Genomic DNA, 13,637 nt, shown 5'->3' on the forward strand with positions numbered 1-13,637 from the left:
TTCAGGGAAGATGCCTGTCCCCACCTTTTTCTTCAGAACATTTGTTTAGCCCTCTTGAAGGAAAATCATTTGCCATGAGAAGTCTATTTATGCGAACACATGGACAAGAGACCTTGGGTTTTCCATTACAAACAAGCTGATGACTGTTCCTGTGAATTCTGAACCCAACCTCAAGCCTTTCTCCACATACTCAACTCTGGGTGTCGGTTTTAGGCCTAATAATTTTTAAAGCACTTGACATCCATCACTGCATTTCCTTCTTACACTTAACCTATGAGATATTATTCTACACATAAGAGAAACTGAAGCCGAATCAGAATACACTTGCAGAATCCAAAGAGATCAAGGTCTAGTTGTTTTCAGGCTTTTCTTTTCACGAAAGATCTAAGAGTATAGATTTACTCCTTTTAATGGGAGGCAGCTTCTCTGATGGCGCTAAGAGCCAGTGTAGCCAGTGCAAATCACAAAGTATGGAGGATGCCCTTATCCCCAGAACAGGGTAACTACGTTTCAAACTGATATTAAAAAAAAAAAAAAAAAAGAAAGAAATTCAAGAATCTAATCACGATCCTTTGGGCTGCAATGCTGCAGTGATATTTTTATAACCCAGGAATTCCTAAGCTGTTGCTGCTGTTCAGAGGGCACGCTCACTAAGTAGCTTGAAATGTGTGAAATGGATGATCTGATGTGGTAACCTAGTAAATATTTCCTAGGTTACATCTTAGGAGTGATGTCATCTCTATGCATTATCACCAATGATGAACTGAAAAGAAATTAATTCTGCTCCACAGCTAAGCATTCAAACATTTCAAAAATGTCTGGAGTAGTTTATATTCCAGATGCAGACTCTTTCCCTCCTAAACTGTGTTGGTGAAATTTTTTCATTCCAGATGACATAGCTATGATATTACACTCTAGGGAGTGGGGTGGGGAGTTGGAATTAAGTTTCTTCCAGAAAAAGTGTACAAACCCTGGACATTTCTAAGCAATCATTCCATTGGATTTGAAAAGTGACAGTATTTCTGTGGTTAATGTGACATTTTTTTCTTTCTTAAGCCAGGAGAACTAGTCTATTACTCCATTCTAAACATCCTACCTATCTTCCCCTAAAACCCCTGCTTAAATTAAGTGCTTCAAAATACACTGTATTACATAAGAGAGGCAAAAATAGTACTTTCACAAAGCTACAACTGCTTTCTTTGCCTATAAAGGGGAAATAAATCCTGGGTGCCATTCAACCTTAATGATGTTTTTCCAAGTTAAAATTAATATTGAAATTAAAAGAAAATTGTTTTAATTTTACGATCAAATCGACAAGTGAATTTTGTCTGTGTATAATTTTTTTTCTCCAGAGTTCAGCTTTGATGGCTTATAGGTTTTGAGAGAAATTCAAAGGATGATTAACTTAAAATGAATAATATGTCATGAAGAGTCAGAGAGGAGTGTCAGTGTCCTGTCATTTTCTGCTGCGTGTTTTATTACTTCCATTTCGTTAAACCCTGCAAGCTGCTCCTCAGCCTGAAGATCCACCAGCACCACGAACATGGGTTTCTGAACAGTTTTGTTCACATTTCCCATCAATGCTCCTTTGCCGCCTGTCCACTTTATGTTAAAGCCTGTGCTAAGTTACATTACAGCCTTAGTTAACCCTACTGTTAGGACGGTGTGCCTGGGGAAGCTGAAGAGTTGAGGAAATGCTTTCCTGGAATTCAAGCAACGGCCCTCCTGCCTCTAGTCTGCCACAGCCCCTACTTCCATCTGTCCCTCTGAGCGTCATTTCCTTTCAATACAACAGCGGCTCTGACTCGGTGAGGGTACCTGGCTGGGACTGCACAGTCAACTGCACTGCCTTAACCCCCCTATTCCAAGTTTCCAAACTTCCTGGACATTATCTGCTCCAGCAGTCGTATGAGCACATCCCAGGACAGTGCTATTTGAAGGGCAATACTAAATGACAGGAAGTTACTTATTCTAATCAAAAGGCCTATGATTTATAATGAAGTAAATCACTATATCCATTTACGGATCAAAACCCTGACATATTCAGAACAAAAGCAATCTCATCAGTGATAAGTACTACGTTCTTTAAAAAGAAGAAAAGAGAAAGAAAACACTCAAAACATTTCCTTTTACCTGCATAAAGCCTCAATAGCATCTCTGTCCAAAAAATCATGCTCTCTCTTGACCAAGGAAATATCAATGGGGAACAGGAGATCTATAAGAAAAATAAAAACAAATACGTTTATTGAGCACCCAAGCTCTTGCCAATCCAGCCCAGTTTAGCAGAAGGAAGAAAACAAGGTAATTTATTGAATACTTACTGTTTGCAGGACACTTCACTCCCTGTCAAGTGCTGTGGGTATGTAAAGCAGCTTAAGACAATTTCATCAGTGTCCTAAAGGAGCTTGGAATAAAGTGGTCTGCAGAGTCAAATTATCTGTTGTCAAAGATAAGTGGTTCAAAACACTGTTCCACCTTTAAACACATCAGCAGGCAACAGACCTCTGCTATGTAAATTATAATTTAAACCAGAATGAATACCAGAAGGATGTTCACGGTAACGTGGCTGTTTTTTCCCTCCCATGTGTTTCTTTGCTCACATTTGATCAGGGAAGAGGTCACAGAAAACCGGGCCAAGGAAAGATCTAGAGAACTATGGTAGTTGTCAATGGAATCCAACCATTTGCATGACATCAAAAGCTAACGAGAATTAAGGATGTGCTATTTTTAAACAAATACTAGCACTTCCATATGGCTTTTCAGGAGTTTATATAACTCCTACTAAAACAAAAGGCCAGCTCTAAAGCAGCTGTAGAACAATAGAATCCCCAATCCTTTCATCCTTGGAAGAGTTCACTACTCTAAGAACACGTAAGTTATATTAAAATCGAAAAGCAAAAAGGGGGGAAAAGTCAACTCAATCAAAGAATTCCCTTTTCTGTCCCTTGTTGATAAATACACTCCAGGAAGAGTAGGGAGGAAGAAGACCAGCGGCACCTGTGTGGAAATTTGCAACAGCTCTGGAAGTGCCACTAGATAAAAGCAAGTTATCCCTCTTTGGTGTTCCAAGCACTTGTGGTAAATAATGGGCCTTCCTAGTAAAATGCTTATAAAATATCATGAGGAAGAGTCCTGCTATGCAACTCTGTGGGTCAGGAATAGGCAAAATAAGAGCACTGCAGGACACCAGGATTAACAGAACCAAAAAATCGCTTTGGCCCCCCAAATGGCTAATGTTGCATACTGAAACAGACATCGCTATTGGTAGTTTTGGAGATGCAAGTAGCTAACAATGTTCTAGTTCTGGGGTTGACTAGGGAGCACATGACTGTCGCTTATGTTTTTATGGCTTCTAACTTAGGATCATTGGTTTTACAGGATGGCATGGAGCTCCTTATTCTTGGTCATCTGTTTTCCAGAGACTACACTTATGAGTACCTTTTTTTTTTTTTTTTTTTAAATAATGTTGAAAACTAACATAATGAGTATTGTGGTCTATTCTTTTTTCTGAAGGCTGGCATTAGATTAGTGATCCTGTTCTCTGAATGGTAAGACAGGCAGACCAATGAAGTAGCTAGAGCCTAAAGATTTATGAAGAAATCCATAAAATTCAGTATCACAGGATTTATCTCTTCATTACCTTATAGACCAAGTCTCTTAGGCAAATGATTAGTGGCACCACTATGGTGGCAATAAAAGCGAAGACTTAAAGTGAATGTAAACTATTAGTAAATAGAAGCAAGCCAGACTGTAAAGCTGTTTGAAGGTTCTGGCAATTGTATTTCACTTTGAACAGATAACCTGCACTCTAAGTATTAAAGGACAGAGCTGATATTAAAAAATATATTTTTAATACTTAATAAATGTAAATCATAAAGTTCACATGCCTGTTAGGTGCATCTGAGAAAGCAACTCTGTTATTTTAGCAATTCCTAACTCAGTGTACCCAGAGCTGTATTTTACTTTCCTGATCCAAATTAACTTTAAAATTCTGTTTAAAAAAAAAAAATTCTAGGATAGGTAGGGACTAAATTCAAGAGAAGAGTGAAATAATTACATCTTTTTTTTTTTTTTTTCAGTATTTCTCAGAGTTCTTCAGGTTAGGATTTAATCTTTCAGCTTGGGTTTAAGGGCAGGATGTTTATATTGTCAAGGACCAAAATAAAGGTAAACAGGAATCAAGGAATGAGTGGGATGGCATGTGGTGTGCGTGTACCCACCCTGCACGTAGGGGTAGGATGAAGGGGAGAAATTATAAATGCTCAGAGCAATGTACAGTGTAACTTCAAAAGCAGGTTTATGCTTCCAAAGACTTATAAATGTCAAGGGACCCCAAAATGTAACTTGTGAAAATACAGTCTGCATTTTAGGATTCGGAAAGATGTAAGACAGAGACCGGAACTGGATCTTAGCAAACATACACATCACAAGAAACGGCTTCTTGGCAGCAAATCAACACCAAACTTGACATAATTGGAGGAAATTTAATTTCAAAACACGAGAACAAAAGGACAGCATGTCACTACCACTGCAAATGTAATTATCTTTCCTTATCTCCAGTAGAGCTGTGAACTGAAAATCCAATAGAATGCTGATCCACACCCCACCGCCACCAAAGCTCTACTGAGAGACAGAGATGCTGTAAACGGCAACAGGTCAAAAATTCTCCCAGACGAAAGAGAAGCAACTCCACCATAATAAACACGCAGGTTAACCAAACACCTTAAAAAAAAAAGAAAGACGAAGGAAAAAAAGAAAAAGGAATTGGAGATATTCTCTGAAATGGAGGAAGAGTAAGATCTTCTACATAGTCTAACTCTAAAATAATTTTAAACCCATCTTCATGGAGAAATATCGTACGTTCAGTCTGGGCTACAATGAGGAGGAGCAGGCGCTATTAAACGAGGTGAGGAACTAAACTAGCCGAGTGAGCCAGGGAAGTAAAACGACCTCTGTGGTCTCGCCCCAGTTTGCTTCCGGGGAGCACCCCCACCCCCTCTCTATCCCTGCAGACCATGCTAGCATTTCCAAGCTGAAAACCTGTATCCGTTCTTAGTATGGGTTCATGGCATTTTGCTCATGCGTTAAAAGAAGGATGCTGGTGACCACCAGCTCCAACTGAGAGCCCACTGCCATTGCTACAGGAAGCAGCCTGCTTGTTATCATCCTAGAAGGACGGAAGGGCAAAAGACACGTTTTAAAATCACTATTTATTGTGAGAAGAGTTGAACATCCCTGGTGAAATTTAACCTGGATCTTTCAGCAGTTTTGTCACATCATGGCTAAATGTCTCCCAGCATCTCCTTCCTCTTAAGTGCTAATAAAAAAGGTGTATTCTTTAACTGTAAATTAACCAATATTACGCTTGCTTTTTGAGATTTTTGGCAATTTCTTTGAGGTATGAACTGTTTTATTTCTATAAAATATGAAGCGTCTACCACAGTGGTGGGCATCCCTGTTGGTGCAGAATTAATACTGGCTTGTTGATTAGCTGAATGGATGGCTGGAGGGATGAATGGATGAATGGAGAGATGGAGGGATGGATGAATGAGAGACACCAGGTGCTGTCATCTCGGAAGAGTTAAGGAAACAAAGAATGCTCAAGTTGGAAGAGGGCTTGGAAGTCATTTATTCTCAAGGTAGGAGTCACTTCACTATCCACCCAACCTTGGCTTGAAAATCACCCATAAAATAGAGCTCACGAGTTCACAACTGTAGTTTTTTCTTAATGATTTCATGTAGAGAACAATAAGCCTCCCTTTTAAATCAACAGCCTCTTCCCCTCGCCTTGCACAGAGCACACTCTGCCCACCCTGGGCAGCCTGAGGCTCAGGGCATGAGCGAGACTCAGCGTGCTCATCATCCTCAGCCTCGGCATCTCAGCGATGCCCAAAGCGCTAATGAGAAAACGAAGAACTAGTAAAAGTCAGCCTAGGTCTTGATTTTTTTAAAAAGGTCCATTTTTTCTTAATTAAAAAATCGAATAACACAGGAGAAATAATATTCATCAAACGGCAATCTATGGAAAAGTGAAAAGCCTAATGACAGAGCGGAGAAAGATATCTATGACACATGACCAACAAAGCCTTAGTATTTAGAATAAAGAGCTCTTATAAATCATCAAAAAAAGCACAATCAACTCAGGGGAAAAATGGGCAACAGATATTTCACAGAAGAGCAAACATATGTGGCCAGATGACACAAAGAAATGTGCCTTATCATTAAAAATTAGGAAAATGGCAGTCAAAATCCGTAAGATATCATTTTATATCCATTTGATTGGCCAAAATTAAAGTCTGACAATATCAAGGGTTGAGAGCATGTGGATAGACAGGATCTTTATATATTACAGGGAGGACTGGAAATTGGTACAGGAGCTTTTGAAAAACTTGCATTATAAAGTTGAACATACATCTCTATCACCCAGTAATGCTACTCTTAGGCAAACACGCAAGATAAATTATTTCACGTGTACCGAAAGAGTGCAAGAATATTCCCAGCAGTACAGTTTATAAAAGCAAAACAAAAAAACCCCAAAATGCCCACCAATCAGAGTGTGGATATGATAAACTGTGGCATATCCACACAATGGAGTATTACACAGCAGTCAAAGGTGATGAACTATGAGGACACACAGTATGGAAGAACCTGAGCAATAATAAATGAAAAAATTAAATCATACAAGATTACATAGAGCATGATACCCTTTTTATAAAGATAAACAACTTCATAAAAATATTTATTTTAGGGAAATGCAATAAAGCTATATAAAAGGAAAGCAAGGAAATGATAAACCAAGGTTTCAGGATGATGGTTACTGTGGCTAGGGGGTGGCAGAGGGATGGGAGACAGGTGGGTGTGTTATTATCAAGGTCCTAGCTGTTTTGGGTGGTTGCCACACTGTTCCTTAGTGAAATACTTAAGTAAATAATAAAATGTCTGAAAATAAATCATAGATCAATAATAATCATGAGGGACTTCCCTGGTGGCACAGTGGTTAAAAATCCGCCTCCCAATGCAGGGAACACGGGTTCAAGCCCTGGTCCAAGAAGATTCCACGGAGCAACTAAGCTCGTGTGTCACAACTACTGAGCCCGCGTGCTGCAACTACTGAAGCCCACTCGCCTAGAGCCTGTGCTCCACAACAAGAGAAGCCAACCGCAATAAGAAGCCCGTGCACCGCAGTGAAGAGTAGTCCCCACTCGTCACAACTAGAGAAAGTTTGCGCACAGCAACGAAGGCCCAATGCAGCCAAAAATTTAAAAATAAAATTTAAAAAAAGTGCAAAGCTTATAAAAAAATTATAATCATGATCCAAGGATATGATTTTGCCCATTAAAAAAGAATGGCATTCCCGGCTCACCTTCATACAACTGGGCGTACTGGGGGAATCCTGCTGCCCGTAGCCAATCACAGGCTTCTTTGGCTTCAATTTCTAGAATAGAACAGAGGACAGACAAACATGTTAGTCATGTGTAACTCAGCGTACTTCTTCTTCCTTAATAAACTCTGGTTTTGTTATATAAGCAAAAGACGACATCTGTTGATAAGGGATAAGCAAAAAGCAAAAAAGAAAATCCACTTATTCAAATGGTTTAGATTTTTGTGCATCTTTTCAGACTTTAAAAAATACATGTAATTATCCATCTTTCCTTTAAAAAACAAAAACAAAAATGGAGCCCCAGCAGTAAGTTACTCTGCGCTGCCTCTGTGTTCTGGTTATAAATGATTAAGAAAATAGGGCTTAATGAGAAAGTTGAAGAAGGATTAAATAATTATTAATTTTAGGCCTAGATGGACTAACTTGCTTTACTTTTCACATCAATAAAAGGCCACCAAGTACATGTGACACCCTGGAAGAACACTAACTTGACCAAAGGGACTGACTTCTGCCACCCAATGGGATGCGTGTTAACTGCCCAGGGGCTGTGAAGGTGTGCCTTCGGGTGCATCAGGCAGTAAGAGAAGTCTGGGCGGTCAGGGGCCCTGGAGGGCATTAAGTCAATAAACCCCACAATCTCAGCAGGCTGAGATGCCTAATAAAGCTTCTACTTCCCCGTGGTTAACAGCTTATAGATAGTATTGATAAACAGAAAGGCCAAGAGCAACTGACAAACCTGCGTTCAAATTCACTCAAGCACTTATTTACAATCCCGTTAAAACTGACTCACAGTGGAGGTCGGCACAGTCATTAGTTTCTCAGTTTGCACAAAGAATATTCTTTCAACCCTCTTCCCACCTTCCTCAGACCCTTAGAGTACTTAAGGTATGTAAGGCTATTCACTCATTTATAAATGTCTCAACATTGCTTAATTTATTCCAGATTCAAATCTTCATTATGCATCTCTCCTCTGAGCCAGATAGGAGGTGGACAGTCCATCATAGAGAAGTATGTATATATCACTTTTGTCTAGTAACTTTATAGTTCCAGAGCATTTTTTAAACTATTATTTTATGAGTTCCTTGAGTCTTTAAAGAAAAGAGAATTAAGAACACTCAAATTCATTAAAGCAAGTAGGAATGTCCTTATTGAACGAATGTGCCAAAGATAAAAGCCTGCTGCTATCTTCTGATGAGTTAGTTAATACCCAAACAAAAACAATTATGGCAGCAGAGAAGCAATAAATGACAGGGCAAGGTTTATTACTTTCATGAATCTTTTCAGTGTGGCGATGAAAGTAGCATCATAAAACACAAGATTCAGGACTGAATTCGGGGAAGAAGGATAGAGTGACATGAATGTGTAAGAATCTTGATGTTTGTACTAAATCATAGAATTGTCCAATGTGAATTACCTGCGCTAACATTTTTTCATGTATTTATAACCATATCTTGTTTCAGAAAGGAATTACTGAAGCTTTAAATAAAATCATAAAATAAACATTTTCCAGAGAACTATATTGCTGGAAAAACATATAAAAGCTCAACATTTTATTTGAAAGGATGTGGAAACTACTTTTTTCTCTATCCCCATGGCCCTCGCTCAAAGATAGATATGGAAAGAAAAAAAGCGAAGTCTTTTGTTTTTTAAAAATATTTTAAATATCTTACTTCTTCTGACTATCTGGAGGTTATTTCCATTGAACACATTGTTAGACATCGAACAACAGATTGCTAAAAAGTAAATGTATTTGCTTTTTAAATGTTTTACTTAATAAGTGGTGAGTGGCCAGAAATTCTCAACGTCCACCCTTTCTGGCCTATATTTAAATATGACAACAGATCAGTGCACATGCGCATGTGCGCGTGCACACACACACATGCCTTAACTGGACACAATTCTCCAGCCAGTATCACCACCTATTTAGAGAATGTTCCTGATTTCTTATTAAAATGGCTTCATGCCAAGAGGCACGAAAGATATAAGGTATTATTTTTCTAAAAAAACCTTTAAATTTATATAATACTTTACAAATCACAAAGTGTTTTCACATATATTATTCACTTAAGGCCCCACGTGACTTCAGGAACACATAAATGCCTACTGCTGTGTTGTCATCCTTATTCATTTTCTACCACTACAAAAAGAAATGCCCCCAAATGACCAAAATCGATCTAAAAAGCTGTGTTCACACAGCCACTCTTCTTAGGGCCAGTTGGTTAGAAAGAAATGATGTGAACAGGCCAAGGTTTGCTTCTTCAGCAGATAATTTAATGAAAGGTCTACAATGGCTAAAAAGCAGCACTTCCAAGAACTACAGAGATTAGTAATTTTACCTGATTTTTCCTTTCCCTAAAATAGATGAGAATATCTTTCTTTTAGATATGAAACCATGGGAAACAGACAAGCCTGTATCTAGTTTACATTCAACAAAGTCCATTCATGAAAACTTAGGCTGCATAATAATAAATGAGAACTTAAACCCACTGTTTCTACAGAAATCAGAATTAGAAAATTGTAAAAATTGTAAAAAGCTGTCACTGATTTTTTTTTTTTTTTTTTTTGCGGTACGCGGGCCTCTCACTGTTGTGGCGTCTCCCGTTGCGGAGCATAGGCTCCGGACGCGCAGGCTCAGCGGCTATGGCTCACAGGCCCAGCCGCTCCGCGGCATGTGGGATCTTCCCGGACCGGGGCACGAACCCGTGTCCCCTGCATTGGCAGGCGTACTCTCAACCACTGCGCCACCAGGGAGGCCCAACTGTCACTGATTTTTTAATAAATGAGGCAGTTACTGACTTCACTCTCACCCCCTTCCAGTTACCAAGTGAAAATGATAACGATCTAAGTACTGATTTTTAAAAAATCAGTATTTCCATTTTATTTAACATGAAATGAAACTATGTCTACATCCAGGTCAGGTAGGGATTTACCCCTTCTAGTTCCCTGGATCTAGGTCACAACTTTGACTCTTATCCTAACTGAAACTCCAAGTTTCCAATTCTCTCCTCTCTGAGACTCCAGCCACCAACCCTGCCTCATCAAACTTCCTGCATTACAGTTTTGATCTCGTCTCCCCTGCAAAAACTTCCCTGGAGCTCCACTGCTTAGAAAATCAAGTCTAAACATCCCCCTAGGTTTTCAAGGTTCTTCATGTGGCATCCAAACGAATCGTTCAGCTCCCTGTACTCCCTCCATACCCCAGCCAAAGTAAACTTGGTCCTTCCTCATCTCCCTACACATCCCTGTCTGGAAATTGTCTCCTATCCCCTCATTATCCTTCAAGGCCTAGTCCAAGCGCCACCTCCTCTAGGAAGTCTTCCCAGATGCCTCCTGACAATTCTGTCAATGGCTAACTTTGCTTGAGCACTGACTGTGCACAAGGCCCAGTTTAAGTACTTAAAGCATATGAATTCCTTGACTCCTCATACTGATCCTAACACGTGGGGTGTGAATATCATCCCACATGGGCTGGGAATATCATCCCCAAGATATGCAGATGAAGAAACAAGTGGAGAAACAACCAGCTCTCCTTGAAAACAAGCTTCCTTCCATTCAAATGCCCTAGTGAACAAGAGAGCTAAGACTTGCAGAAATGAGCAACACTGGATTTTCCTGAAAAAACATGTAACAGTGAACAACATTTAAAATATTAAACAAAACCAGGTAAATGTTGCATTACTGCTGTCACTTTAACTCCCCATGCCTGTTTTTGGAGGCCTCTAACCAGTTCTCAGGGTGTGACTTTTCCTTCAGTGGTCGAATGAAAAACTATCAGCACGATTTTAAAAAAACATTCCCCACCAGGCAGAAGTGCCATCAGAAACTGGAAATACAGTGGAAATACAATGACACTTTTAGACTTGGGTTTTCTCTTAGCAAACAACAGACAAATGTGTGAAGGAGGAAACAGGAAATTTTTATTGGCACCACCTTTAATAATTAGCTGTATTAGATGAATGAGGTTCAGGACACCTTTGGTGTAAGGCTTGGGAACCATTAGGCCATATTTGCATGCTTCCTGGCATGACGGGATGACCCTGTCTTCCCCTTACCTCTCAACAGTAAGTCAGACAGAAATTCCCCAACACCGTCATCATTCCGCTGAACTCGCTGATCTTAGCGGCTGAGCAATGGTAATCAGGTCGAAGCAGGATGTGATTACTTCCATCTTCCCTTTGCTCTACCTTCACAGTGCGAACCCTTGTGCTTGCTTCCTGCCTTCTTTGCAATGTGCTCCTGAAATCAGGGCTCAAGGCAAATGCTACATGGACTTTACCTCTTAAATAAAATTCTAAGGAATTGGAGGAATGTAAGAAAATTCAAACATTTTCTAGATTCCTTGGATTCCCCCAACTATGGCAAGATTTGCGGGCAAAGATCCATGGAAATGTTGATGTTCTTACAGCCATGGAGAAGCACGTCAACTGTGTGAAGGCAGGCAGTGCTTTCTGATCTGAACCAAGATTCCTGCCCTGGTCACAAAAATTCCTTCAAATGGAAGGAGTAATTACTTCAAATGATCAGTTCTCTCGCCTCTGTTAAGGTGGCCAATTTTACAGGACTGCCGTACAGCTGGGCACCAACAGCCTAACTTCCCCGGGCAGGTGGGTTTCACAGGGCAAAGAAGCAAACCACAGCCTCAGACACTTGATCTCAATGGCTCTGAGCCTTGGATCCTAATAGTCATCACCTTGGGGAGCTTTCTAAAACCACCCACCACTATCCACTCCCAGGTATTCTGATTTCCGTCTAGGGAGGGCACAAATAGCATCTTTTTTAAAAACCTCCTGGGGCTTCCCTGGTGGCGCAGTGGTTGGGAGTCCGCCTGCCGATGCAGGGGACGCGGGTTCGTGCCCCGGTCCGGGAAGATCCCACATGCCGCGGAGCGGCTGGGACCGTGAGCCATGGCCGCTGAGCCTGCGCGTCCGGAGCCTGTGCTCCGCGGCGGGAGAGGCCACAACAGTGAGAGGCCCGCGTACCGCAAAACAAACAAAAAAACAAATAAAAAGCTCCTAAGTAAATGTAAAGGTAGCCAGGATTGGGAACCACTGAACCAGACAACATTTCTTTGCATGCCTTTATCCCAGACTCTTTCTTCCCCAATTATCCTAACAGCCTTCCAACTGAACTCTCTGATAACCCCTGCCCCCAAGAAATCTACCCTAGTCCAAAGGGTTCCTGAGCCCTGGATTGATTTGTATGAAATACATAATTCATCATGTCACTCCTCTGCTTAGGATTCTTCCGTGACTCTCCACTGCCCTTCACATACAATACAGTCCCGACTCCTCAGCAGACCCACAGCCGTCTTAACTGGGCCTCTGGCCAGCCATTCCGCTCCTGGAAGGTCTCCAAATGCAAGCTCTGCTCCCGTCTTCCCAAATTCCTTGGGGTTCGCAGGATGCATATGCTCTCTTAACACTTCAAGTTCTTTATCTCTTCTCTCTCCTGCCGCAAACAAATTCCCCCTCTGCACCCCATCAACCCCTCTCCCCCACCTTCCTCGGTATGGTGAGGTGCAAATACCAGAAGCTTCTTAATTCATTTGTATATCTTGAAAGACTACTTTTTCCACATTGGAAGCACACATACATTTGTTTGAAGGAAAAGAATCCATTAAAATTTCCTTTTCTTCAAAGACGGACTAAAAAAACTACAACTTAAACCCCTGTCTTTTTGCAATTAATAAAAATAAATGTTCAACACACACACTGTCAAAGACCGGTTATCGGGAGTTACCTATGTAAAGTGAATTCCTGGTTGGGCTAAGTCAGATAGCACAACATATATATTAATATTTATTAAACTCTTCTGTTATCTAATCACAGCAAAGATTATGACTAGCCACTAGCAACATTCCTACCCTCAGAAGCCTAAAAAAATTCTAAACATTTGCTGTGCCTATTCTGAAAGAAACCAGTTAGGAAGCTTTTGGAAGACCGGTCAATACTAATTCAGTTTCTAGGCCATTTGGCCTCACAGGAGCTGACCCCAATCCACCTTTAGATATATTCTAGTACAGCCACACATGTACGTGAAGCCACTCACCCTTCATTTCCCTGCTTAACTCAATATTTATTTATTGAACATCCACTGTCTGTGCTGCCAGCTGTGCTCAGGGACAATCAAAGGCACAGGTTCCTGCCCTGAAGCTGGAAGCCAAAGGGAAAGGTAATTCACAGTTGAGGGCACGATGTCAGATGATCCTCTACTTAGGAATGAACTGGTTTCCTAAGGGCTCTTCTGAGATCCCTGT

At 40.6% G+C, this 13,637-nt stretch overlaps 1 protein-coding gene across 6 annotated transcripts in view; it reads right to left on the reverse strand.

Annotated features, from left to right (window-relative positions):
• DLC1 (DLC1 Rho GTPase activating protein) overlaps window positions 1–13,637 on the reverse strand; it is a gene marked incomplete at both ends in the record, with an annotated part of 387,952 nt that overhangs the window by 18,896 nt on the left and 355,419 nt on the right. For all 6 annotated transcript variants that reach the window (XM_079726851.1, XM_079726855.1, XM_079726853.1 and 3 more), the window contains 2 exons: window positions 2,134–2,215; window positions 7,364–7,435. In XM_079726851.1, the coding sequence (XP_079582977.1) occupies window positions 2,134–2,215; window positions 7,364–7,435 (154 nt within the window). The remainder of the gene's footprint in view (window positions 1–2,133; window positions 2,216–7,363; window positions 7,436–13,637) is intronic.

This window comes from Hyperoodon ampullatus, assembly GCF_949752795.1.
Source record: "Hyperoodon ampullatus genome assembly, chromosome: 20".
Classification (NCBI taxonomy): domain Eukaryota; kingdom Metazoa; phylum Chordata; class Mammalia; order Artiodactyla; family Ziphiidae; genus Hyperoodon; species Hyperoodon ampullatus.